This window comes from Euleptes europaea, chromosome 6, assembly GCF_029931775.1.
Source record: "Euleptes europaea isolate rEulEur1 chromosome 6, rEulEur1.hap1, whole genome shotgun sequence".
Lineage (NCBI taxonomy): Eukaryota > Metazoa > Chordata > Lepidosauria > Squamata > Sphaerodactylidae > Euleptes > Euleptes europaea.
The window spans coordinates 104,901,620-104,929,079 of NC_079317.1; the positions used below are offsets into that span (position 1 = coordinate 104,901,620).

Consider the following 27,460-nt stretch of genomic DNA (forward strand, 5'->3'; position numbering starts at 1 on the left):
AGGTGGAAAGGCTACCATGTTGGTATCCCAGAATCCCCCGGGTAATTCTGCACTGCTTATTTGACCCCAGACCAAAATATCCCTCTACTTTTGCTCTCTGGTCCTATTCTTTTCACTCTCCTCCACGTGTTCCACTCCTATCAGTTTGCTTCTCTGATATTTTCTATTGCCTTTCCCTATTTTTCTTTCTACCCTACATCACTGATTCCTAGGCAACACATCTCCGCGACCCAATCTGGCAGTTCGAATCTGTGCTGTTGTCTGCAGATCCCGAAAGGACCAGCCTCTACTGAGCAAGGTAACAGGAGCTCTGGGCTTGTGAGCAATTTTACAGCAGCCTTATAGATGGAGGGTGGGAGTCAAAGGCCCAGGTAGTCATCACTGGCAGAAAAGCTGTAGTGCTTTCAAACAGGACAAGAAAGAGTTAGGGGTCTTTTCTTCTATGTCCCATTGCGGAGGGAATTGGTTGGCTGGCAGAGAAACATTGAGGGGGGGATTCCCCTGTTTTTTTGGGGGAGGCACACACAAACAGAAGGTGCCTACAGATTGGGGTGATCTTCTGACTCTAGTTTTTTGTTTGGAATAGGACTAGATTGGCTCACCATCCCTAACCTCCCTCTGAGTAGGGAGTATACCAGGTATTCATTAATCAGGGTAGAACTGTATTTTTTACTTGTATAAATTCTATGCGTGTGCAGTATAGCTTCCTTTCAAAGCAAAATAAAGTGGACAGACTAATTGAGACTCTTAGAATGGGAAAGCTGATTGGAAGATAGGGAAGCTGAATGTTAGCTGTCCAGGAAGATCTTACTTTTTTTGTTTTGTTTTTTCCAGGTAGTGTGTGGTGTGGGCCGGGCAGACAAACCCCTGAAGCACCAGGCCACGGTTCCACAGACACTGGAAAGCAGCTTACAGCAGTGGGGGCTGAAGGATGAAGCCCAGATTGCAGCCATCCATGTCCAGATAAAACAGGAGGCTGAGGCAGCCATGAAGGCCTTCATTGATATGGAGGCTGGTCTGTCAGCTGAGCAAAGAGGTGGTCGCCGAGCACAAACTGACATTATTGGTGAGATTCCCTATCAAATATGACAGGGCCTTTTTGTAGGATATCATGGAGTACTGCAATTTTGTTGCTCAAAAATCTGCAGCAATGTGAAGCAGCTTGTTTAAGTGAAAGGAGCAAAACTCTACAATCTGCTTCAAAGGAGCACTCATCAAGAGCTATAGGCTAAGAAAAGGCTCACACGGTGTCCCGTAATACATCTGTATATCTTTTTGTCAAGCGTGGACAGATCTGTGGATATCTAAATCCGCCAATTGGGCTCGCACTGAGAGAAAGGAGATTTTTCTTCAAACTTGGGGAACCCCCCAGGTTTGCAGAAAAATCCTAAAAATTGCAAAAATGATATTGGGGTTTAACACCCCTCCCCCCAAAAAAACCAGTCACATTAGATCTGTGAGTGCATAGACTATTTACCTGAGCCACTGATATGGTGGCTCCAGAGGACCCTGCCAGTTGCCTGAAGCCCTGCCGCTGCTGTGTGTGGGTGGCTAGGAGGGCTGCCGCCACTGCTGCTTTGGGGGGTGAGGAAGTGGCCCAGGTGACTGAGAGAGTCACTGCTGCCATGTGGGGAGTGGGGGGGAGGAAGAAGCAGGCGAGCGGCTAAGAGAGTCGCCACTGCCACTTCTGCTGTGGGGGTAGCAGTGGAAGGTTAGCTGGGAGAATGATGAGTGTCAGAAAGAGAGAGTGATGCCATGAAGGGGGAAAAGAAAGAAAGAGTGATGGAGTGGGGGACAGAAAGAGAATGAAAAAATGATGAGGTGGGGAGAGACGGAGAAAGAGAGAGTGATGGGGGCAGAAAGACAGAGAAAGACAGGCACGAGGGAGAGAAAGAAAAGGGGTGGCGGGAGGGAGAAAGAGTGAGAAATGAGAGACATAGGGGGAGAGGGGAAGAAACAAAGGTGGGAGGATTGGGATAGCTACTCTCACAAGTTTCTTGCAGGCCCCCACCTGTTTGTTTTATGATAACAACATGGAAATTGACCCTGGGACGAATGCCACTTTCTGGTCTCCCTACTTAGGGCTTCCTCAACCACAGGGCATGCTGCTGTCTTGGGGTCAGTGGCAAATTATGACCCTGCTGCTCCTTGTAGAGTTGTGCTCTTTTTGGAGTCTGCATTTTAGTGCTGATAAGGAAACGAAACTCCCTTAACTCATTGTCTCTGCTGAATACAAAATAGGCTTCTTGCAGCATGGTGACCCATCAGTGAAACATCTGCAGCCCACTGCTGGCAGTTGCTGACTGGGTAACTGTTTTGGAAACTTCTGCTATAAATGTTTTACTGAACTCTGCCCAAGTGATATTCCTAAGTAATAGGTTCCCATGGCAATAATTTTTCTTAAACAAACATCTCATGAAACAAACGCAATTGCCAGTCATCCATTACATTTTTATCTCACTGAATGTCCCACTTTATCAGAAACTCTCGGTCTCCTTTTCATTATTTAGATTTATTTTTCATCCATATTGTGGTGTATGAGTCCCATCCTCACTCACTGCCTGGTGGCAGCAGTCTGTGGAGGCACAAAACCTGCTCCTCCACAGTATCCAGGAACAGTAGAAGCTTCTTCTGTTTGGGCTGCACTGAGCAGCTTCTTGAGATACTTTTTTTGTTTTGTTTCAAGATCTAGTGCTGGTATTGTTTTTTTTGGCCATCAGCCTTGAATTTAGAGGAAAATTTAGTGATTTCCATGCACCCAGATCTGCCTCAGGATTGGTGACCCATTCGCTGCCAAAAGGCCCAGATCAGGCTTCCTCCTCGGTTCCTTTCCTCTGCCCTTTGAGCAGCCTCTTACGTAGAGCGCCGTAGCCTCCAAGTCTAGCCCCCTAGCCCACTGAGCTGATAGGTCACATCTGTCACCAAAACCAAACAGCAGGTAGATGTTCCTTTGAAAAACAATGAAGCCTCACAAGAGGGGGCATCTGTTGCTCTTCCTGTGCTGTTTCCTCTACAAGCCCTTTCTTCAACCAACCACGGCACATTTGACCTCACAACAGGCAAGAAAAGAGGGCAAGCAATTTTATTAATCCATTAATATATTTCTGTCTTGCGGACATGGGGCATCAGGATGGAAGGCAGAGCAGCTGCATCTGTTCTTGATGTTTTCTTGTTCAAGGGACAAGCACCAGATCCAGTGAACAGCTCAGCTTTTAGAAGGTTATTTATTTACTTGCTTGGGATTCCAAGGGGGTCTTATCTTCCTAGTCCACTTTTATCCCACCCATCCTCTAAGGCGCTCAGAGTGGCACACATGGTTCTGCCTTTCCCATTTTATCCTCACAACAACTCTGTGAGGTAGTCTGGGTTGAGAGAGAGTGACTGACCCAAAGTCATCTAGGTTTTCATGGCAAGCCAAATCCCCTAGGTCCCAGTCCCGCTACGCCATACTACCTTCCCCACCCTGGTTCTATAACAAAGATTTCCAGTCATCAGCATGTCTGTGATGATCATCCCAGCCCTTGGTATCCCAGCCCTTGGTAACTGACAATATGTTGGTTTCTACTCTCTGCAGGAGTAGATTTCCTACTGAGCTCTGAAGACCAGGTTCTACAGCTGGTGGCCCTGGAGATGAACTCACAACTATGCCTGGAAACCTGCTCAGTCTTTGAGTCCATGGGCCGGGTGGTGGGAGCGCCAGCGGGTGAGGTGGCACGGCCCCTGGTGGAGACGATGCTGCGTCGTGCCCAGTGCCATCTGATGGAGGGCAAACACGTGTTGGTGATTGGGGCCGGCGGAGTCAGCAAAAAGTTCGTCTGGGAGGCAGCCAGGGACTACGGGCTAAAAGTAAGATGCGGAAACCGGACTTATGCAGCCCCCCACAGGCTGCAGGATCGACTAGCTAGAGCAGCACCACCCCCTGCAGTCCCTGTCCATATTATATAAACTTCATGGGTGTGGTCTAAGCACAAAGAGGAGAGGACACCACAAATTTCCCCACCTGCCCCCGCCTCCAAAAGGGGGCATTTCACTTATTCCAGTAGAACTTGCCTGCCCCATTTCTGGCATTGAGTCAGATGGGGCTGTCCTCATCAGAATTACTTCAAGTGGGGCTTTTTGAAGGGCCAGCCTAGAAGTAGGTTTCTGTTGAAAGAGTCACTGGGAACAGAGAGAAGTTCTTATCCGTTCTTGTGGGTTTTATGCTTAGATGGAGCTGCCTCTGCCCACATCAAGTGTCTGTTAGCAGTGTTAAGAAACAGAACTGTGTCAAGACCTGGATCCCGGGCTGAGGATCCAGCCATTGTGGGATGGGACACCCTCTGCCAACTGAATTGCTTTATATTTTGGCAAGCCTCCTGTGTCTTTAATAGCTGTCTAGCAGGCCAACAATGAAACTTTTTCCACTGCTGCATCTCCAGCATGTCACACAGATGTTTAAAGGCACAGAAAATAGGGTGAGTGCTGTATTGCCAAGGCATCTAGGAAACACCCAAACAACTTGTTTAGTAAAATCCTCCGACCTCACCCACCTTCCTCTCCAGACACCCACATAAAAACCATTGTTTCTTCTGGCTTCTCCAAGCCTGAGATACAAATGGTTCCCCCATCAATACTGAGAAATTGCCTTGCCCATTGTTTCCTCCTTTAAAGGAGATGGGAATATAGTGCAAATTCAAGAATGAACTCTGGTGTCACCTAGCCCCTAGACCCCGATTTCGAGACCTATGGATCCCCCGGGCTCCCAGAGATGCAAATATAAGTCCTGCTCAGTGGATGGGGGACCAAACGAGGCAAGACTTGGTGGTGGTGGCGGTGGTGGCAGCCTGGGTGGAAGCAGGCAGAGAGAGTGCAACTGAAGGTTTAGCCAGTAATTATTCATTTGATTGTTCTCAAAGGGTACAAGTGCCTTGATGCCAGTTTACTCCTCTGGGACCGAGGGCTGAGTTTGCCCATGTTGGAAGTCTATGGGGAATCTTACCTCCATTCTCCAGCTCAGACCCTGAACAGAGCACACCTTAGCTAATGTGCCAGAGTCTATGTCAGAAGCTGCAGTCTTCAGAATGGGACAGTCTATATGCTTTATCCCCAAGCTCCTCTTGGAAAATGGCGTGGCTCTTAGAGGAAACAAACAAAAAAAGGTCTGCATGCCAGTCTCCAGATCCCTGAAGTTGTTGGATGTTCCTGCTTAAAAAGCATCAGCAGTGAAACCGTTAATGCTTCCCCACCCACCTGCTCCCTACTTAAGGCTCACACAGCTCAGTGAGCTAAATGGAGGCACCTCCCTGATCTAAACTGAATCCAGATAAGGAGGCACAGAGGAGATGGAGAAAGGAAGTGTGACTCCCTGTACATTTTCCATGCAACCAGCTGGCACAGCTTTGTCTTTCAAGACTGACCCTTTCCTCCCCACTGCCAGCCTAGATCTTGCCCCAGTACCTCACTCCTCTCCTCCCAGACCTGGAGGCCAATGGACTTCCTCATTTCTAAACATGTTTGCTGCAGAAACAGGGATCCAGAGAAAACTCAGATCCCATCTCCCTCCCCACAAACCTAAGGGTGCTGGAGGAATGGTGATCTTCCCCACCAAGAGCATAAATGGAATGCTCAATTTGATTCCGGCCATGTGGACGGTGCCTCCTGCCTAGGAGGCTGTTGTGCCGCACTTGGTCCCGAGGAGTTGGCCTTCTCTGATACTGTCAGTAGTGATGCATCTCTGATTTTTCTCCCACCTTCTCTGCATCTCTGCCCTTCTGTGCCTGCCCCTTTCCTTTTCTCAACCCCTACTTCCGTTCCCACCTCTCTCTGTGTCTCTCTCTTTCTCCTCTTTCCCATCCCCAGATCCACCTGGTGGAGTCCGACCCCAACCACTTTGCCTCCCAGCTGGTGCAGACCTTCATCCACTATGACACCACGGACCACAAGAGAGACGAGGAGCATGCTCAGCGGCTGGTGGGGCTCGTGCGGGAGCGGGGCCTTCACCTGGATGGCTGCCTGTCCTATTGGGATGACTGCATGGTCCTGACGGCCCTGGTGTGCGAGGGGCTGGGCCTGCGCTGCAGCTCCCCCACTGCCATGCGGGTGGCCAAGCAGAAGAGCCGCACTCACCTGCACCTACTGCGGCGGCGCAAGGAGGGGGCTCGCTGGCCCTCAGCCGCGCTGTATGCCGTCCCCTGCTGCCACCTGGAGAGCCATGCTGATGTGGAGCGAGCTGCCAGCCACCTCAGCTTTCCTGGTGTCATGAAGCTAGAGTATGGGGCAGGGGCTGTGGGGGTAAAGCTGGTGGAGGATGCACAGCAGTGCCACCTGCACTTTGACAAGATCTCCAGGGACCTGCGAGATGACTCTGACCATCCAGGCATCGGGCTGGGCTGGGGCAACACCATGCTGTTGATGGAGTATGTCTCTGGCACTGAACACGACGTGGATCTGGTGGTATATGAAGGGCGCATGGTGGGGGCATTTGTATCTGATAACGGGCCCACTCGGGTGCCCAACTTCACTGAGACGGCTGCCTGCATGCCCACCTGTCTGCCCCCTGACCGCGAAGCACAGCTCATTCGTGCTGCCTACCAGTGCTGCTTGGGCTGCGGCCTGACCGACGGTGTCTTCAATGTGGAGCTCAAGCTGACGGCAGCTGGCCCCAAGCTCATTGAGATCAACCCCCGCATGGGTGGCTTCTATCTGCGCGACTGGATTCAGGAGATCTACGGAGTAGACATCATGCTGGCCTCAGTCATGGTGGCCTGTGGGGTGGCCCCCCTGTTGCCTGCCCGCTCTCATCCCCGCACACACCTGGTGGGGGTGATGTGCTTGGTGTCACAGCACCTGCAAGCCCTCAAGTCCACAGCCAGCCTGGAGACACTCCAGGCCCTACATGAGCGCGGGGTCATCCGCCTCAACCTGCTCGACGACGAGCTCGTGTCCACTGAGTACGAGGAGCCCTACTGCAATGTGGCTTGTGCCAGTTCTAGCCGCCGTGAGGCCTGCCTCAAGCTGCTGGGCATCTGCCAGGTGCTGGGCATCGACTCACCACACTATCCCGTCACTCACTTTCTCTCTCATTTCAAATAGCCTCGGAGATATGGCTCCCTCAGTCTGGAGCCGAGCTTGGGCCTGCTCTAGAGAGGGAGCCTTGCCTATCCCTCCTAAATTATCTTCCCTTATTCCCAACCCGTCACTGGGGTTTGCATTACACAGACACCCTATTTCCTACAGTCTTTCTCAAGTGGCTGCTGTGTCCCTCAGGAAGGAGTGTGGCACCATCTGGTGCCATCTCTGGTAAGTGCGGTGCCCACATCACCCACACACTTGCATGGGCTCACTCTCCTTTCTTGGGGGACCCTGTTAACTGCGGAGCCCCACCCTTCTTCTGCCCTATCTGTGGAGTCATATCCTTTTCCTTTGCTTGCCATTCTGAGTAACCTCCACACCTTGGTTCCCAAATTGTTCCTCCCTACTACTATGAAAAGAGGCCTATTCCAGCCTCTTCACCTTCCCTTTCTTCCACTGGAGAAAAGCTACTGGCTTCTGAGCCGGGCAGCCCCTGGACAGAACCTACCTCAGGCTTCCAGAGTCAGTGGAGGAGAGGGCGGGAGTCAGTTTTGTTTGTTTGCAGTTTCCAGCAGCCAATGCTTCACCAGTGATGCTACACTAACAAAATAGTACATGCTGACTCTGAGCACTAGCTTTTCTGTACCAAACCCCTGTATGCGAACTCCATGCTCCTGGGTAAGAATCTACTTACAGGCAAGCCCTTATTCCTCAACAAACCTACAGTAACAGAAGGACCACAAGCCGACAGTAACAGACGTTTACAGAGCAGTAGAATGTAAGGCGTTTAACAAGCTAGTTCTTCTGTTTCAGCACTTAGAAAGATTGCAATAACATCCTAGTGCCACAAAACATCTTTTTAGGAGCTATTTAGCGTGCACAAGTTTGTGCTCATAAATAACCATAGGATAACACAGGGCAATAACTCTGGTAATCCCTGGCATAGATACCCAGTGCTGGGAGAAACCATGTGAATTGTCAGTGCTCATAAGAGAATTTGCTATAGCACCTCCCCCTAGCAAGTCCCCAAGAGACCCTATAGTAGTAAGTCACTGTGATGGCACTTCCAAACGCTCCACAATAACTCATTTGTGTATGCTTCTGAAGTGAAAAATCACAGCACCAGCACTCCTGAATTACCTTAAAACAATAAGCCTTCAGATGAAGCCCCTTATGACCCTACTCAACCAACTATAGTGCTAGCATTCCTGTTTCTGCAATAACAAGCCACAACCTCGACACCATGCTGAATTGTGATGAGGTAGCAAGCCTGCATAGTCCTAGCAGCTCCTGAACCATGTTGTTACCTAGAATACCAGCATCCCCCAAAATGCCTATAACCAGCATAAAGAGAAAGAAGCAGAACAGACTTCCAATTGATCAGCATAGCAGAACAGAATCTCTGTCTTTTTACTAGCTCACAGGCTCTCTGCTGCTTCCTATGACAAAAGGAAAAAAAGTTGCAGGAGGGGCAACTTGGGAGGACATTCCAGAGCCTGTGATGCCTAAAATGACAGACACCTTGATCCCATTTGGGGAGAGGGGAGGCAGGAAATGGGAATGTCATGGTGCCCATGAGTGGATGACTAACAGCAGGACCATTAGTTAAGTTCACCCCTCCTAACATGGGTTGGTGACCCTGCCTGCCTTCCTGCCTATCCTTCCACCACTTGTGTAACAAGGCAGGCATAATAGTCCCTCCCCTAATAAAATGCCATGTAAAAATATCTGGACTGCAGAGGTGTTATTTGCACCTTGCTCCACAGCTCAGCTTCTGGCAGCTAACTGCTTATTGGAGGTGAAGGAAAATATGATGGAGAAGTTTTACAGGGAAGCAAATGGATTTTGGAGGACGTCAATGTATGAAGAAAAGGCTTTCTGATCCTGTGGACCCATCCACTTCTGGGAGGCCACCAAGAGCTTCTTGTGTTCTTGAAGGGGAAGATAGTGTGCCTAAATCTTACCTGAAGAACTAGACTGGCTTCATTGAACGGCTGTTACAGAAGCTCTTCTCAGCTCTGTGCTACCTTGAGCATAGGCCCTCATAGGCTATTTCCTAGAGAAATTTAGAGCATTTTGACTGGCTTCTCTCCCCCACCCACCCACCCACACAAAATTTTTTATTTCCCTTCCCCAGGTGACAACTTTTATCTTAAACTATTGTGTAGGACCAATGAAATTTAATTCCTATAACTACCTCATACTACTAGGGCTGACAATGCAATGTGGAAGCTAAGGCAGGCATAGTTGGCCCCTCTGGGTACTGGCCTTGCCTTAATGTGTCTCTCACTTGTCCTGCATAGGATGAATCAGTTTTCTTGGCTTCTTGGGATAAATCCTGACACCTGGAGGACTTGCCACCAGAACTGGAGTGTTATTCACTAGATCCACACCACATGTTTCATGCTTCTTTCCACAGTACAAGCTTTGTACATAGCTCCCATGAATTCTAAACATATAATATGTGGAATGAAGAACCAAATTATGTGAGCAGAATGGATGAGGCATGTTGAAGAAAATAGGCAGACGTTATTCAGTTACATAATTTTGTTCATGAGAGCGGTCCATAATGTTGCAAAACGTGGCATACACAGGAGTTGCTAAGTGGTGTGAGAGAAGCACTTGAGCAGAGAATTTGGGGGAGGGGGGAAAGATGAAAGCCCTAAAAAGGGGGCCCGTTGACTGAGATAATCACTGGAAAAGGACGATTAAAATGCCAAGTTACTTCTATTTGACCATGGAGGTAGCACGAGCCCAGGCACTTAATAGTCTATAGTTTTAAAACCTCCTGGATTCTTGGGTTATCTCAGAATTCATGGGGTTCTGGATTTTGAGTTCCAGTCAACATTGGGCCTCTCTTCGACATGAGGGCCAGGCTTGCTGGTCCTTTGCTGACACTGGATAGGCACAGTGTTTACAAGTTTGGGGAGGGGTGCTTCACATACCCAAACTCTGTAGCCCCATACCGCTTTATATGCCAATCTTCAGCTGCAGAATATGGACATGAGGCTGTGACGAGACCAGATCTGATAAATCCATTCTGTTCTGCACAGACCCTTGGATCGCCTGCAAGCCTACATTGCACAGAAACAAGGGGAAACTGCCTTGGTCCCTCTTCTGTGATTTTCATTCCCATCCTACCCATTACTTAATGGAATTGGGGGGAAATTTAATGTACAACCAGTTAAGGACTACTCTGGTTAAACAAATCAGCCTACAAGGTTCTAGGAGTACAGAGCCTGCCCAGTGTTCTTAGATCAACCTTTTGTTACAATCAAAGCCACAGATGAACAGAAATGTTCTTTGAGGACTGCTTTAAAAGGAAGTAGCAAAGGTGGGGCAATGCCCCAGCCCCAGAAGTCCTTTCTCAACATGGCCTGTTGCCTCACATGCACTTTCTCTGCAGATCATTTGCTTTTAGGATCTCTCTGGAGGGGCTAGGTTTCACCCATGTTGCTGATCCATACTAGAAATCGTGTAGTAGAAAGCTAGTGGCAGTTAGAAAAGCGCTTGTGTATGTTAAGACTAAATAGGACATAGTAAAAAGCACCAAAATGTGCCGAATTTTTTGAATTGAAGAAACTTCAGGCATACTAAACCACCAGTGTAGCCCTTCAAAGCACTGCAGCCAAAGATGCATGGGGCTTACACATGCAAACTACCCTCCAGTTGCTATGTCATATCCCTTGCAGCAAAAAGCGCTGTGCTGGGACTGGCCTACAGCCAACCAGAACTGGGAATCTGGGTGGCTGAAGTGTAAGTTTTCCCACAAAAGGGCTATTATGTGCTTTCAGCCCTCATGATGGCTGATTGGGCTCAGGTTAAGAGATGCAGCTGGCTCCCAAAGGATTATTTTAGCAGCAGATTTACTGCTCAGATAATCATGGGAGCAGTTGGAGGGGCCCAGAAGAATGGTTTCCTGTGAGCCCAAGTTCTGGTTTTTCAGTAGTCCCCACTTGTGATGTGTTCAATCACAACAGGAATATGCAGCATTTCTTCCATGAAAAATTGAAGCTCTGAAATGCTTTAGAACTAGTGGAGCATATTGCTTAAGTGCAGACACACTGCATGCCCGGCCTTGGAGTCTTTGAGGAGGTTGGGGTTTCCAGGAATAAGAAGCAGATTCTGCTTAACTGTTACATCCTCGAGAGTGAATGGCAGCTTTTAATTTATATGGGAGAAAGTCAACTGAGTGTACTTGGGGAACATCGCAGGCACGGGGCCAAAACCTGGCTCTTGAGAGCTAGCATGGTGTGGTGGCTTCAGAGATCTGAATTGGAACACCTGCTTGCCTCAAAGCTCACAGGGTAACCTGTGAGCAATCACACATTCTTGGTCAACTCAAATATCTTGGAGGAAGGATGGGATATAAATGTTGCAGTTATGTCAACAAACGGAGAAGAACAAAATTTAGAAGGATCTGAAAGAAGGCATGAGGAAATGGACGTGTTTGTTTACTAACTGCATTTATATGACACTGTTTCCTGTGCTCAAAGTATGCAAACAATGAAATGGCATTTTAAAGTAAAAATAAAATAAATATTTAAACAATAAACCCAACAGATAGACCATAAACCAACAACTACCAGTCAAAAGCAACACAGCCTGCTATTGAATCAGCAGTCTGTTAATTGCCAAATGTGGAAAGCAAAGAGGGCCACCTTGTGACTGCAGCAAGACCATGCTTCTTGAGAGCTAACATGGTGTGGTGGTTCAGAGGCTGGACTTGGCTAGGAAAGATCTGAATTGGAACACCTGCTTGCCTCAAAGCTCACTGGGTAATCTGTGAGCTCTGTTCCTAGCTGCTGATGTTTTGACAAGGCTCTTAATCAAGAAGGCTGATCGAGAGGTAGGCCCCAGGGGCTGTCTGGTTCTAGGATATGAAGAGCCTTAAAAATAAGTAGCTTAAACTGGGCCTGGAAGTAAACAGACAACTAGTGCAGTTACCACAATACTGGTAGAATGTGCTCGTGCCTTCCAAGATTTCTCAGGAGGCAAGCAGAGGCCTTTTGTATTAGCTCACACTTCTGAGTTACCTTCAAGAGCAATCCCACCTAAACATCAGAGTAGAAGTTGATTCTGGAGGTTACAAAAGCAAAATGTGAGGGCCAGAGGTTGCTTATTATGGAACAGGTAAAATGCACTCGTGGCTTCCAATGCTACCTCCTAGCTGCTTATCCAGGAGCAGGACTGAATCCAAACTATGAAATCAGATGGAGATACTCTCCTTCACTCCCATATCACAGGCAAACTAACTCCCTGGATGGCCCAGGGCTTCCCTTCCAGTATCTCCTTTATCTTGCCTGGATTCAACTTTATCTTATTCAGCCTCATCCTCTCAACCTCCAAGCACAGGTTTAAGACAAAGATGGCAATCCCTGGGTGCTTAGCAAAGAACACTGGGTTTTGTCAGCGTATTGATGGCACCAAGACCCCAACTTCCTGATGATCTTTCCCAGTGGCTTAATGAAGTTGAAAGGTATTAGTAAAATTACTGATTATGCACCTGCAGACACCAATTTCCTTTATGTGCAGGCAAACAAAGTATGTAATTATTCAAGCCACATGTAACAACTACAAAAACATCATTCCTCCCTTGATTGTTATCTTCCTTAAGTGGCAGTCGGTACAGCTGATGGAGTTCCAGTTAGCTTTGATGTCTTTCACATGAACATGCATGTGGGGAGTCACCTGTCCATGACAGGATCCCAGTGGCCAGGGCAGCATGTGAATGACCCAGCCTTGTGGGCAGAGGAGATTGGCTCCAAGGATCCCAGGGGTTTTAGCAGTACTATCATTCACACACAGGGCCCATTCCTGTGGGATTGCATCACAGGTTCCCAGGTGGAATTCTGCCAAAACTCTATGGAAGTAGACAGCAGCAATATCTCGTGTGACATTACAGCATCATACATAATTAAAGGATGCTAGAGGTGCTAATCCATGGCCAATGAAGGTACTGGGTTGCAAGCATGGTCTTCCAATTCTCAGTTTCACTCCTCCAGCCCAGCAGATCCCTCCACATCAGCGTGACTCAAACATTTCCAGTCTTTCTCTGAGCATATTTGATCTTTGCATATGTGCATAGATGAAAGCAAATAGATCTCACAGAGGGTTCCTGCCCAGCTTCTGTGGATGGCTGCAATCATTCCTACGCAAAAATCCAGTTTTTCCTACATTTCCCCAAAATGCTTTGAATAGTCAAGAGGATTTTGAAACAGTTGACCGCTGATTGTAGGAAACCACTTATTGTAGAGATTATCATAATGCACACAATTGGCGTTTTGGATCACAAACATGAAATAAGCCAAAATAAGGAGGGAAAGTGTGAACCCTGTCCCCAAAGTCCATGTGTGTTGCAGAGCAGAAGGTGGCAGATCTCCACAAAGAGGCAACACACCCTAGACCTGGTGGTTGCCAATTTAAAAGCTAGCCTGTCCTAACTAAACCATTATACCTCCTCCATAGGCAGGGCCATAACTGGTTGCGGGGGGGTGGGCTAGGAGGGCAGCCGCCGCTCCTGTGGCATGCAGAGGGCGGCAGAACTGCCTCTCCTACCTGGCACAGAGGTACCTACAGGAGAGGCAATTCTGCTGCCCTCTGTGCATGCCACAGGAGAGGTGGCTGCCCTCCTCACACACACACCCGGTTATGTCCCTGTCCTTAGGGAATGTAACCCACTCAAATGTTTTTGAAAACAGAGACCTAAAGGAGCATCTAATATTATACTCTTTATTTCCATGAAACCTCGCCTCTCGGAGTGCAATTCTACGATCCTTTCCTCAGGAGAAGTCCAAAAGACCAGCACCCAAGTAAACATGTCTCAGATCAGGCTGCACATGGCATAATTTCTAGATGCTTAAACATCATCAGTCACACACTGAAAATTTTATGGTGAAATCTCAGTTTTTCACAATTTTTTTTAACTCGCAGTATTTATATTTTCTTTCTCTCTATTCAGTTATACTGACAAATTAAGTTGCCATAAAGAGTCTTTTTTTTGGTCCCAAAGCAGTTATGCCCCTGTACCGAACATATGATCAGATCACAGCTGTCAGGATCTAAGGAGAAAGATGTCATTTACAGATGGTTTTTGTTTCCAGATGTTTTTGCTTTCCATCAGTCTACCTCTATGGTGGTAGTTTTTAAAAATACACGGGGAAAATTACAATACAAATTCTGAAAACATTAGTTGTGGGGTTTGAGATACAATGTTCTGGTCACTGCATCTCAAAAGGCTAATGTACAGCTGGGAAAAGTACAGAAAAGGAAAACAAAAACAGTCATTAAATTGGAGCACCTGTCCGAGGAGTCAAGGCTAAAGCATCTCAGGCCTTTTAGGGAAAAAGGTGACTGATGGATGATATGACAAAGTGGATAGAGAAACTTGTTTCCTCCCATAATACTACAACTTGGAGTCACCTGATGAAACTGATTGGCTGTAGATTCAAGACAGACAAAAGGAAGCTCAAATTCACATAAAGGGTAGCTGACTTGAGTTCACTGCCATGAGATGAGGTGATGGCCACTGGCTTATGTGGGTTTTAAAGGGGTTTGGAAAGATTAATGAAGGATGGGTTTATTGTTGGCTACTAGCTAACGATAGGGCATCTAATTGTCTTATGCCAGGGGGCAGTCAGAAAGTGAGGGCCACGGTCTGTAGGCCCGCCTGTGGGCTTCCCGGTGGTATTTTACCAGCAACTGTTTGGAACAGAATGCTGGATAAAATGGATTGTCGGTCAGATCCAGCATACCTAGCTTACGTTCTTATAGGTTATCATGATCCTGGGCCTAAGGCTGAGAAAAGAAGTGCCCTGTAGGAATCAGGGAAGCTTCTCTTCCACAAAGGCCTTGGGTAAATTTTGCAATATGCCTACATTTCCCAGGCACCTTCCGAACTCTAGGAGTGGACTGGTGGAAAGTGGAAGGAAAACAGGCACCAGTCCCTGTGAAGGAGGCAGAGTTGTAACAGACCACAAAGGCCCTTTGTGAAGGAGGGGGGTTGGTTCATTCCCAGAAGCTTGAGTGGCAGGGAGGCTACTTTTGGAGGGAGTTGAACCCTCTTCCCATTGTGGAGTGAGTCTGGCCTACTTAGATCAGATATTGTGGATATTATTTCAGATACTGAAATACAGTAGGGACTACATTAGGTCATTGCATCAGGGAGCTTTGTTGATTTCTGGCCAGCTTTAGGTTTGTTGTGACCCCAATTATCCACAGAGTCCAATTAAAGACAATTGAGAGGAGGTTGGATGAAAACTAACAGTTCTTTTATTGATCAAGGAGAGAACAGGGTGTTCACCCTCCGCACCCAGATGGCAGGCGGGAGATGACAACCCCCCCCCCCAAAGAGGCAAGCAGTTAGCTTTATAACTTTTAGGCTATTACATTTCAATCAAACATACGAGTCAATGTTCAGCATTGTGATACATAACTTAGCCTTTCCGCTATATGGGGGAACAAAGCATTCTTCCAGAGCGAGGAAAGGAGGGAGGGAAAGTTCCGTCCTTGAAGGACAGTTTACTCGGATGATGTGTGTGTGTTTCTGCTTTCCAACTCTCAGAGAAGGGGGGGGGGTTGGTGCTTGCGTGTCTGCTCATACCCATGTGCATGTGAATGCTGGGGACTATGCGTGGGCACTTCAAGTTGCCAACTTCCAAGTACTAGCTGGCGATCTCCTGCTATTACAACTTATCTCCAGCCGATAGAGATCAGTTCACCTGGAGGAAATGGCCACTTTTGCAATTGGACTCTATGGCATTGAAGTCCCTCCCCAAACCCCACCCTCTTCAGGCTCCACCCCAAAAATATCCCACCAGTAGCGAAGAGGGACCTGGCAACTCCTAGTCCAGCTTCTTTGTGAATTTTGCCCTGTATTAAGTCTGTCCCATTTTTATATATTTTTCTATTTAGTTTCTTATTTTAATACTTGGTTAATAATAATAATATTTTAATATTTGGTTAATAACAATATTTGGCCACTCTGCCTGGGTTTTTAATGCCTCAAATTTGGCCATACATCAGGACACACCATGAAGGGGGTTGCCTGGGGTCGGGGAGGGTGCTCTGGGCCCTCTCTAGTAAAGCCCTAGATCCAGAGTGGTGTGGTCAGTTAAGGCCCTTGCCTGTCCCAAGTCTGAAGGAAGCAGGTGGAAATGGGTGTGTGTAGGGATGGAGAGATCCCTAGAAGGGACGTCCCATCTGTGGCAAACCTTAGCCCCAACACCATTTTTGAAAGATATATTGCAGCAAAATACATGTCTCCTTATTTAAACCCAGACTCCACATTGCAATTTGTAATGTGTATGGTCTTGGTTCCCCCAACAAAGTTAAAGACTTTGACTCTTAACAGTCAGACATCAGGAGCAGGGGAACTTGTTTTCCAAGCAAACGAGGCTCTTATTCATATTGGGACCATGGTGTAGAAGGAAGAGGCTTCAGTCTCCTCCCCCTGCAATGTACCCAACTTGAAATAGCCACAAACGGGTACTATTTACCTCCCCCTGCAATGTACCCAACTTGAAATAGCCCCAAACCGGTACTATTTACCTGGTTGGGGGGCTGTGCAAGTAAGGGACTTCAAATAATAATGCATAGTTTGGCACCATGACTGTCAACTTCCATAGTCTTTCCAGACTCCTCAAGGTGTTGGGGGGATTATATCTCTGTCCTTCAGCTATAGTAGCATTACCATCATCACATGACATCCCCAAGTCCCCACATGCTAGTCATGCTGGGATTGGCTTTACTGCTAAGGGATAGCTTTGCTCAGAGCCCTTTTTTAAACAAAGAAAAGGAGAGGTATTTGTTTGAGGAGCACATTGAAGAAAAGCTGGTTGTGGTGAGTGCTTATTGGCTAATGTCTGTAACATTACTAATGTATCCACCCATTCCCAATCCCCAGAGAAGTCTTGCACCTTAAAATGTGATTTTTTAAATAATTTTATAAAGTGAAGATTAACATAAACTGTGTAATGCATATTTGCAGCTTTACAACGTAAGGGGAGACTGCCTGAAACATGAAGGGTGAGGCAAGATTTAAAGCTGATCCCATATTTGACCTGCTTATATCCATGTGTGTGAAGCAAGTTGTGAACTCAGTTTATACCACCAGTGAAGAACCCATTGTGACCATCATTCAGTCTCTCTCTTTACTCCAAAATCCTTTCTTTCATATCTAATTTATTAATTTGAATTCTACAGAGGCCTCCTGTATCATTCCTTCAGCCTCAGGCAGATTTTGTTAGCTTCTCAATGTTGGCAACTATTGTTAATCTTAATTCAAATAAAGTCTCTTGATTTTGAGTTGAAATTACAGGCTACAATTCTACTAGATGGCATGATTCTGTTCTAATGCCAGATGTTCTGAAGCAATTCATCATCTTTATGATTTCATGCCTCATTTCTGTTACTAATGAAATGGGTTATTAAGTGCTGAGGTTATAATGCACTCTTGCAGCATGAAACATGATGTCACCATATTCAGTTTGTCAGATTCAGTGTACCTCACAAATATCCCTGACTGTCAGGAATCAGATCTTCAGATCAGATCTCTGATCTGCATATGACTTGTAAGGGTTCCCCTTGCCACCCATTACCCTTGCAGTATCCCTAATTTTCACTGTATATTCCTGCCAGTGTACAGATGCAAAATTCCATTATGGTGCTGGCCACCAAAATAAGAACGGCCATTTCCACACAGGTTATTTGCCCCAGGTTCAGTGCTGTTGGGAAGCAGTTCTCCCCCCTCTGCTTCCCAACAGCATTTTAGTGCATTCATGCACCTCTCAGGAGTTCCTTGATCATTATCAAATCTGCTTTGGGAAAGGTTGCAGCAAAGCCTGGATTGCTGCTGTGTGGGTAGGAAAGTTTGGATTTTCCCAGTCCCAACCACACAGCAGTCGTTTTTCCCACAGTGGCCATTTCTTCCCCTTGCCATTGGGGGAGGGGCTTCTTTCTTTTTGGAAACTGAGTATCATTACACTGATATAACATTATAGCAGTATAAGTAACAGGTTCTCTAAATTCCCAGCTTTTTTTCTTGTGGAGATATAAGGGGAAAGGCAATAAAAGACAAGTTTTTAAAATGAAAGCTGGGAATTCAGAGAATCTGTTACACACATTGTATTTAGTCAAAAGGAGATAATCCTGAATGTAAAACAACCCCCTCTAAAAATGGTGTACACAAAAAAAGGTTTTTTAAAGTTTATTGAAAGGCGGACTATAAATATAATAAGTAAATAAATTATTGGACCTAGCTATAACTTTTAAATTAATTTAAAACAACCCCCTTCTTCTTATGACCTACCTGAAAAAAAACCTAGTCTTGCATTTGTAGGGTTGTCAACCTCCAGATACTAGCTGGAGATCTCCTGCTGTTACAACTGATCTCCAGCCGATAGAGATCAGTTCACCTGGAAAAAATGGCCACTTTGGCAATTGGACTCTATGGCACTGAAGCCCCTCCCCTCTCCAAACCCCGCTCTCCTCAGGCTCCACCCCAAAAACCTCCCGCCAGTAGCAAAGAGTGGCAACCCTATGCATTTGAGTAAATATTATAAAAATATTCACTTGCTGATTGTTTTTTAAACTGAAAAAGCCCTTGTGGTGCCGGGGGTGGGGGCACTGCTGGGATATGGGGCAGGGAAACTATGAGGAATCCCCACTGCTGCTGCATTGATTGTATTGGCAGCCGCAGCAGCAATGGGGAAACTATACAGTCCTGTCCCCATCTGAAAAACACTTGTGAAAAAGCTTCAATGCCAGTTAGAATGCATTATTGTTAAAGTAATGTATATACACTTAACACACTCCCTAGTTCCCAAAGCAACAAGGAGTTTAAGGAGTAGTGCTACCTGGGTTTGTTTTCCTTTGGATGAGAGAACACTGGAGTTTATGGTGCTGTTATTTCTCCTTTAATTACACATATACAAGTAGAGCACTGGAGATGAAGAAGCACCCCTACAAGGCAGTAGATCTGTGAATGCACATTATGTCTTAAGAAAGAGGAATACACTGTGTCTGATCATTTTCTAGACAACTCTAGTGCTCCCTGTCTGCTTTTCTGTCTGTCTCAGCTCTCTAAAATTCCAAACTTGCCATTTCTCCATACGTGCTCACACTCCTGGCTATCCCCCGAAATGAAAGGAGTCACCCAGTAGTAGTTTCAAGTTTTGGGGAACTTGGGTAAGATCACCAATGCAGCCTCACTTAAGCAGACTACCCCCTCTTGTCGCTTGCATGCATGCGCGCACTCGCTCTCTCTCATTCCTGGAAGAGGGAGCACGAGGATCCAGTCCTTTTAGGAGTCCCAAAAGCTGCTGCTGTCTAGAGAGAGGGCAGGCAGCAATTGTTGCAGCCTGCTGCTGCAGGGCAGGGGATCTCAGGATCAGCAGTGAGCCCTCATGGGTCCCAGTCAATCACTTGATGATGACCTTTGATGATTACCCTGAGGGTCACCTTTTCAGCTTTGATCGGTTCTTGCAAATGAGAGCTATACAGCAAGATCAATCTATGCACGGAGAATGTTTCCACAGGAGAAAATTCTAACACATAATATCCAGCTGTTCAAGAAGAACTGCAACAGTTAAATGGATTGCAGTATGCCTCTACTTCAATCCTAAGAAGAGTTACACCCTTCTGGTCTTAGAAGGGTGTAACTCTGTTTAGGATTGCACTGTAGTTGCTGGGGGTGGGGGCAGCAGGTTGGGGTTATTATCTGCATGCCCCTTTGGTGGAAGGATCCAGCTGATGAGGAAACAGGATGCAAGACAAGATGGACTTTCAATCAAACCCAGCGGGGTTGTTCTTATTCTGTTCATTGTATTTCTGAACGTTTCCTAACACAATAGACATCTCAAGCTCCGAAAGGCCCAAACAGATCATCTAGTTGTATTTGTGGGTAGTAGTTGCATAACTAATTTATTTAATTAATTTATATCCCACCTTTCTCCCCAATGGGGACCAGAATGGCTTACATCATTCTCCTCTCCTCCAATTTTATCCTTGCAACAACCCTGTGAGGTAGGTTAGGCTGAGAAAGTGTGACTGGCCCAGTCACCCAGCAAGCTTCTGTGGCACAAGTGGGGATTTTAAACTTGTTCTCCTAGATACTAGTCCAACACTCTTAACAACTATATCACACTGGTCCTTTGGTGGTCCCAGAGCCCAGATACAGATGCATGTTCCTGTGTGCATCATACAATGCACCCAGTCAACTCAGATCAATGCATTCAATAAAGTCCAGATATCTCAGGTTGATGGTACTAGGGGATTTCAACATCAATGCAGAGACCACTTCGTCTTCGGACCTGGTGTCATCCATAGCAACACTGGGACTCTCTCAGATTGTATCAGGTCCCATACATCAAGCAGGCCACATGCTGGATTTGATCTTTGCTATGGTTGTGGGTGTTATAGGGTAATGTCTGCAACCTTCGCACCAGGCAGGCAAGTCCATGCACCCGCCAGAAACCCAGCTATCTACATTCCTAAGGATTGAATCCCCCACTACAAAAAGCCCCCCTCCCCTCTGAGGCACATCCTCGGTACGAGAGGATATCTGTTCATCCACCAAGGAAGAGGTCCCTTCTAAGGTACCACATCCCCCTACCTCAGTGAGATGGCCTCCTTCCCCAAGGGCTCCATCATCCATGACTGGCAGGTTGAAATATCATACCATCAGACTCCATGTGATGGATAATCATTCGTCACCACTAAAATATAAGATAGGGTTGCTGTGAGGATAAAATAGAGGAGAGTGGCGAAAGCTGCCTCGGGTCCCCGTTTTATTTATTTATTGAATTTATAACCTCGCCCTCCTCACTGGGGAGACAGGCAGGGTATCAATGAAAGAAATGAACATCGAGAGGCAGCGACCAGGCGGTCACATCAGGGGGAAATAAAGCAATAGTCCAGGGCCACCTTGCAGACTAAGCACGTTTATTTCCGTTTGAACGTTCAGGCGTCACCCCTTCTTCGGATACGTTAAAGCAGAGGGTTAATGTCTCCCCCCACCCCCCGCCCGGAGGGGCGCTTCTTACACCGCCAAGGGAACCCGCCCTCCACTTCAGACCGGAAGTGTGGAGACCTCCTGCGACCGCCTCGCTTTCTGGTTCTACCTCTAAGGCCGTCCCGCCCGGGGAAGCGGCTGGCCGCGACGGCGTCGTCGCGGGAGATCAGCGTCAGGGAAAGAGGCGGGCCTTCGGCGGGCTGCGGGTCATCCGGGCTCCCCTGCTATGGCCGGCGTCTTCGACATCGACCTAGAAACGGAGGAGGGGAGCGACGGGGAGGAGCCAGAGTTGGGGGCCGCGGTGAGGCGAATGGTGGAGGGGAAAGGGGTGGGCTCAAGCCGGCGAGCGCCCAGCGCCCCCCCCCTTCTCTTCACGCGTCGGCCGGCCGGCCTCGCTCTTTCCCTGCCTGACGGGTGGGCGGTTGGGCGGGTGGGTTCGGCGGTTGGGCTGGGCGGTTGGGCTGGGCGGTTGGGTTCGGCGGTTGGCGTTAACCCACCGCGCGCCCTGACCTCTCTTCTCTCTCCCTCTCCCTCTCTTCTCCTGACCCCAGGAGGCGGACCCGGATCTGCGCCTCAGCGGCCCGGAGTGAGTACAGGCGCCTCGTGCCCCCCTCCCCTCGCCTGGCCTGAGTTGGTCTTTGTGGACTCGCTTCCTCGTGACCTCTCCCCCCCCCACCCACCCACCCACCAGCCTGGCCCCTGGGGAGAGAGAAGCTCCTGGCCCCTCAGGGGTCGCGGCTGGTTCCTCCCCGAGAAGCGGGCGAAATGAGCAGCTGCCACCCCTTCCCGGCCCAGCGTCCAGAGGCACCTTAAAAACTGACAAAATTTATTTCACAGTGGGTCGCCGTGTTAGTCTGTTTGCAGTAGTCAAAAAGGGCCAGAGTCCAGTAGCACCTTAAAGACTACCAAACATATTTTCTGGCAGGGTAGGAGCTTTCGTGAGCCGCAGCTCCCTTCTTCAGATACAGCTAGAATGTGAATCCATCGGTCTTTAAAGACCGATGGATTCACATTCTAGCTGTATCTGAAGAAGGGAGCTGTGGCTCACGAAAGCTCCTACCCTGCCAGAAAATATTCTTTAAAGACCGATGGATTCACATTCTAGCTGTATCTGAAGAAGGGAGCTGTGGCTCACGAAAGCTCCTACCCTGCCAGAAAATATTCTTTAAAGACCGATGGATTCACATTCTAGCTGTATCTGAAGAAGGGAGCTGTGGCTCACGAAAGCTCCTACCCTGCCAGAAAATATTCTTTAAAGACCGATGGATTCACATTCTAGCTGTATCTGAAGAAGGGAGCTGTGGCTCACGAAAGCTCCTACCCTGCCAGAAAATATTCTTTAAAGACCGATGGATTCACATTCTAGCTGTATCTGAAGAAGGGAGCTGTGGCTCACGAAAGCTCCTACCCTGCCAGAAAATATTCTTTAAAGACCGATGGATTCACATTCTAGCTGTATCTGAAGAAGGGAGCTGTGGCTCACGAAAGCTCCTACCCTGCCAGAAAATATTCTTTAAAGACCGATGGATTCACATTCTAGCTGTATCTGAAGAAGGGAGCTGTGGCTCACGAAAGCTCCTACCCTGCCAGAAAATATTCTTTAAAGACCGATGGATTCACATTCTAGCTGTATCTGAAGAAGGGAGCTGTGGCTCACGAAAGCTCCTACCCTGCCAGAAAATATTCTTTAAAGACCGATGGATTCACATTCTAGCTGTATCTGAAGAAGGGAGCTGTGGCTCACGAAAGCTCCTACCCTGCCAGAAAATATTCTTTAAAGACCGATGGATTCACATTCTAGCTGTATCTGAAGAAGGGAGCTGTGGCTCACGAAAGCTCCTACCCTGCCAGAAAATATTCTTTAAAGACCGATGGATTCACATTCTAGCTGTATCTGAAGAAGGGAGCTGTGGCTCACGAAAGCTCCTACCCTGCCAGAAAATATTCTTTAAAGACCGATGGATTCACATTCTAGCTGTATCTGAAAAAGGGAGCTGTGGCTCACGAAAGCTCCTACCCTGCCAGAAAATATTCTTTAAAGACCGATGGATTCACATTCTAGCTGTATCTGAAGAAGGGAGCTGTGGCTCACGAAAGCTCCTACCCTGCCAGAAAATATTCTTTAAAGACCAATGGATTCACATTCTAGCTGTATCTGAAAAAGGGAGCTGTGGCTCACAAAAGCTCCTACCCTGCCAGAAAATATTCTTTAAAGACCGATGGATTCACATTCTAGCTGTATCTGAAGAAGGGAGCTGTGGCTCACAAAAGCTCCTACCCTGCCAGAAAATATTCTTTAAAGACCGATGGATTCACATTCTAGCTGTATCTGAAGAAGGGAGCTGTGGCTCACAAAAGCTCATACCCTACCAGAAAATATGTTTGGTAGTCTTTAAGGTGCTACTGGACTCTAACAAAATTTATAGCAGGGTAGGAGCTTCCGCGAGTCAGCCTTGAAGGTGCTACTGGACTCTTGCTCTTTTCTTCTGCTACAGACCGACTAACACGGCTACCCATCAAAATTTACACCAGCACACAAGTTTTCGTGAGTCAGGCCTTGCTTGGTCAGATCCACCACGTGTCTAGCGAAAGCAGCTGTGTTTATACTTACGTTTTAGCAATAGAAAAGGGACCGTGGAGAGAAATTACCAGGAGAGGCCAGTGTAAAGCAAAGAACCTATCCAAGAGTGATCAACCCATTCAGAATATTGTGGAAGGCTTTCACGGTCAGAGTTCATTGGTTCTTGTAGGTTATCCAGGCTGTGTGACCGTGGTCTTGGTATTTTCTTTCCTGACGTTTCGCCTGCAGCTGTGGCCAGCATCTTCAGAGGAGTAACACTGAAGGACAGTGTCTCAGTGTCAAGTGTGTAGGAAGAGTAATATATAGTCAGAAAGGGGTTGGGTTTGAGCTGAGTACTGTCCTGCAAAAGTAATGTGCTAATCATTGTCCTGTAAGTATCAAGATAATGTGCTAATGAGGGTATGGTATGTTAATATGGAACCATTGTATCCTGAAGTGATCTGTTAATGTGTGTAATCCAAGGCTAATCTGCATGGCTATTGTGGACTGTTGTCTTTGTTAGTCTGGAGGTTTTCAGAACAGGAAGCCAAGCCTTATTCATTCTTAAACTCTCCTCTTTTCTGTTAAAGTTGTGCTGATGTTTATGAATTTCAATGGCTTCTCTGTGCAATCTGACAAAATAGTTGGTAGAATTGTCCAGTCTTTCAGTGTCTTGGAATAAGACCCTGTGTCCTGTTTGTGTCAGTCCATGTTCAGCCACTGCTGATTTCTCAGGTTGGCCAAGTCTGCAGTATCTTTCATGTTCTTTTATCCTTGTTTGTATGTTGCGTTTTGTGGTCCCGATGTAAACTTCTCCACTCACCCATTCAGAGTTTGTGTCCAGTAACAACCAAGCAGGTGCCTCTGGGGAACTGATACCATGAACACTTATTTATTCATTTGGAATATTTATAGCACCCCCCTCCATCTTCAGCCTGTTGACTCCTTTAAAAAAAAATAATTTTATTGTTTTTCTAAATCAAATAAACATATACATTTCTACAAATAATAACAATTATAAAAAAGAACACATATTGTTGTTGAAAGTATATTCAATATAAAAAGAAGAAAAAAGAAAACTTCCCCTACATCTTCCTCCATCCAACGATAAACCTATATTCTCTTTAGTATAGATCAGTGATGGCGAACCTTTTAGAGACTGAGTGCCCAAACTGCAACCCAAAACCCACTTATTTATCGCCGAGTGATAATGCGGCAATTTAACCTGAATACTGAGGTTTTAGTTTAGAAAAAACAACTCATACATTAATATCTTTTGCCGTAAAAACACAATAACAGAGCTTTCAATGATACAAACAACTTTTTATTGAAAGGTAAAAGTTTGCATTTGGCATGCTTTTGAACAATTAATGTGATTTTTGCTGTTGTGTGCATGCTGATAATTTGTCCACCCTTGGCTCATACTTTGTAAATTTGAGAGCAACACATGCAGCACTCAGGTAATCTGTTAGTCTGTTTCTGGTGTCAGATTTGATATACTTCAAAGCTGAAAACAGCTGCCTACAAGCATAAGATGATCCAAACAAAGTAAGGAAAGCAATCCCAAGTGCTTTCATTGACTTAAAATTATTTGGCAGAGAATTCCACACTTTAAGGATTTCGTTTTCAGAACTAACTGTGCTATCCTTTGTCATCCCTTCTATCTTCTCAAGTGTTTCACACAGGTCATAGAATTTATTTTTCCAGATAAGAGCTTTCTTGAAATTCTATTGGCTCCATTTCCAGATTTTCTAAATCTAACCAGTGTAGGCAGTTCTTCAAATTTGGCTTTATCTGGAGAAGTAAGAAAACACAGGGTTGTCTCCATCTTACGGAACTGTAAAAATCTGTTGCTAAAATTCACCTGTGCAGCTGCTACAATACTAGAAAATTCCTTGTAGATTTCCTGATGACTTGTAGGATTGTCTGCAAATGTTGTATAATTTTCTAAATGCATTTTTAGTTTTGGAAAATATTTCAGCTGCCCACTTTCAAGGTCTCTTTCAAAAACCTGCAGTTTTCTCTCAAATGTTTTGATATCACAAAACATCCTGTCTGCTGTTTTCCCTACGCCTTGTAGTTGTTTGTTCAGTACATTGAAGTGTTGTGTAAAATCTGTAAAAAACATGAGGTTGATAAGCCAGGCCATATCAGTGAGCTGTGGATATTCCTGCCCTTTTTCATTCATAAACAGCCTAATTTCATCCAAGCAGGCTACAAATCTCTCCAGGACTCGTCCTCTGCTCAGCCACCGGACATTATTGTACATAAGTAGACAATTATACTGTGCCTGAACCTCCACAAGAAGTGCTTGAAACTGTCGACAATTCAGAGCCCAAGCCATGATGTAATTCACCATTTTTGTGACATCTTTGAAGACATCATCAAATTTTTTGCTGCTGTCCCTGGCACAAAGAGGTTCTTGATGTATAATGCAATGGAACTGAATGACTTGATGTTTTGTTTCTTTAACAAAGAATTGTATGAAACCTGATGTTGCCCCCACCATAGAAGGTGCCCAATCACTAGTAATTGAAACCACTTTTTCTGGTCTTATGTCTTGTGACAAAAAAGCCTCCATCACAGCACTGTAGATATCTATCCCTTGTGTTCTTTTAGGCAAAGACACCAGTTTCACCAGCTCTTCTCTCATGATGTCACCAACAGCATAACGCAAAATTACTGCTAGCCTTGCATGATTATTTATATCTGTGCTTTCATTCAAGCACATGGAGTAACAAGCTGCCTTTTGTAAGTCAGTGGTGAGCTGCTGACTAACATCACTTGCCATGCGCTGGACTCTATCTTTAACAGTATTTCTGCTAAGTGGCATCTCAGAGATGCATTGAATAATTTTATCCTTGTTTGGGAAATCATGAAAAAGGGAATTACTCCCAGACAACATGGCTGTTTTGATAATATCCCCATCAGAGAGGGGCTTACCATGTTTTGCTATGCACAGTGAAATTTGAAAACTGGCAGCAGATAATTTGTTCTAGAAAGAGTTGGAAATTTCTTCTAGAAATGAGGCTTGGGGGAAGCTAGGTAGACAGACAGAGATACATCCTGGCATGACAGGAGGGTCAAAGATATGGCCCACGTCTGAGAACAAAGCCACTGTAGTACCAGCCACATGGGACACCTGAAGCTTCATGGACCTTTGTCTATCAAGGTCAGTACTGTCTACTCACTGCAGGTGTTCTACCGTTGAACCATGTCCCCCACCCCCAGCTCCTCAAGTACTTCTGAATTCCATAGATTTCAAGGGGAGAAAAGTATTTTCTTCTATTTAGCTCTCAGACTGAAACCAAGAGGACTAAAGGCCAAACCACGCATTAGGTTGAAGATCCATTACTAGATCTCCACATGGTTTTTTCACCCTAAAATGCAGCCATAGGGACAGACCACACTGGGCTGGGAGGATATTAACTTTCTTCATTTTCCCAATTAAAAATGGCCTCCCCAACTGGGTGGCTATTGTTCCTGGTAGACAAATCTTTTTCTGTCTTCTTTCCTTGCTAGGAGATAATTGTACCTGGTGTGGAGGGGAGGGTTCAGCTGAGAAGTTAGTACCTTGTTGTCTCTGTAAAGGGCCTTTTTAAAACAGCTGCACCCTGGGACCAAGTTCAGAATTAGATATATAGGTGAGTCAGCACGGCGGTTAAAATTCTATAAGGGGAAAAAAACAGTGTTGATGTTTGAAAAGGCAGTTGGAATGGGGTGAAGAGAGTCAGTTGGATGGTAAGGGATGATGAGAAGCTGACAGAGTAAGCAGGGATAAAAAGAAAAAAGGCAGAGCAATCAATGTGGTAATACCTAGGAAAGCAGAATGGAAGAAA

The 27,460-nt window shown here is 46.4% G+C and overlaps 2 protein-coding genes across 3 annotated transcripts in view; both read left to right on the top strand.

Moving 5' to 3' along the window:
- Positions 1–27,460, top strand: part of CARNS1 (carnosine synthase 1) — a 211,244-nt gene that overhangs the window by 10,707 nt on the left and 173,077 nt on the right. The window contains exons 6-9 of one of the 2 annotated variants that reach the window (XR_008933361.1): positions 213–298; positions 835–1,066; positions 3,575–3,846; positions 5,839–7,154. Coding sequence is in view for 1 of the 2 variants with exons in the window: in XM_056850944.1 (XP_056706922.1) it covers positions 213–298; positions 835–1,066; positions 3,575–3,846; positions 5,839–7,071 (1,823 nt within the window). In the remaining variant the exon portion in view is untranslated. Of the gene's footprint in view, positions 1–212; positions 299–834; positions 1,067–3,574; positions 3,847–5,838; positions 8,240–27,460 lie in introns of those variants that run through there. The other variant, XM_056850944.1, reaches the window with a different exon arrangement.
- The window catches only part of RPS6KB2 (ribosomal protein S6 kinase B2), a 32,539-nt gene continuing 26,350 nt past the window's right edge, over positions 21,272–27,460 (top strand). The window contains exons 1-2 of the mRNA XM_056850947.1: positions 21,272–21,362; positions 21,613–21,647. Of these exons, the coding sequence (XP_056706925.1) occupies positions 21,288–21,362; positions 21,613–21,647 (110 nt within the window). The 5' untranslated portion in view covers positions 21,272–21,287. The remainder of the gene's footprint in view (positions 21,363–21,612; positions 21,648–27,460) is intronic.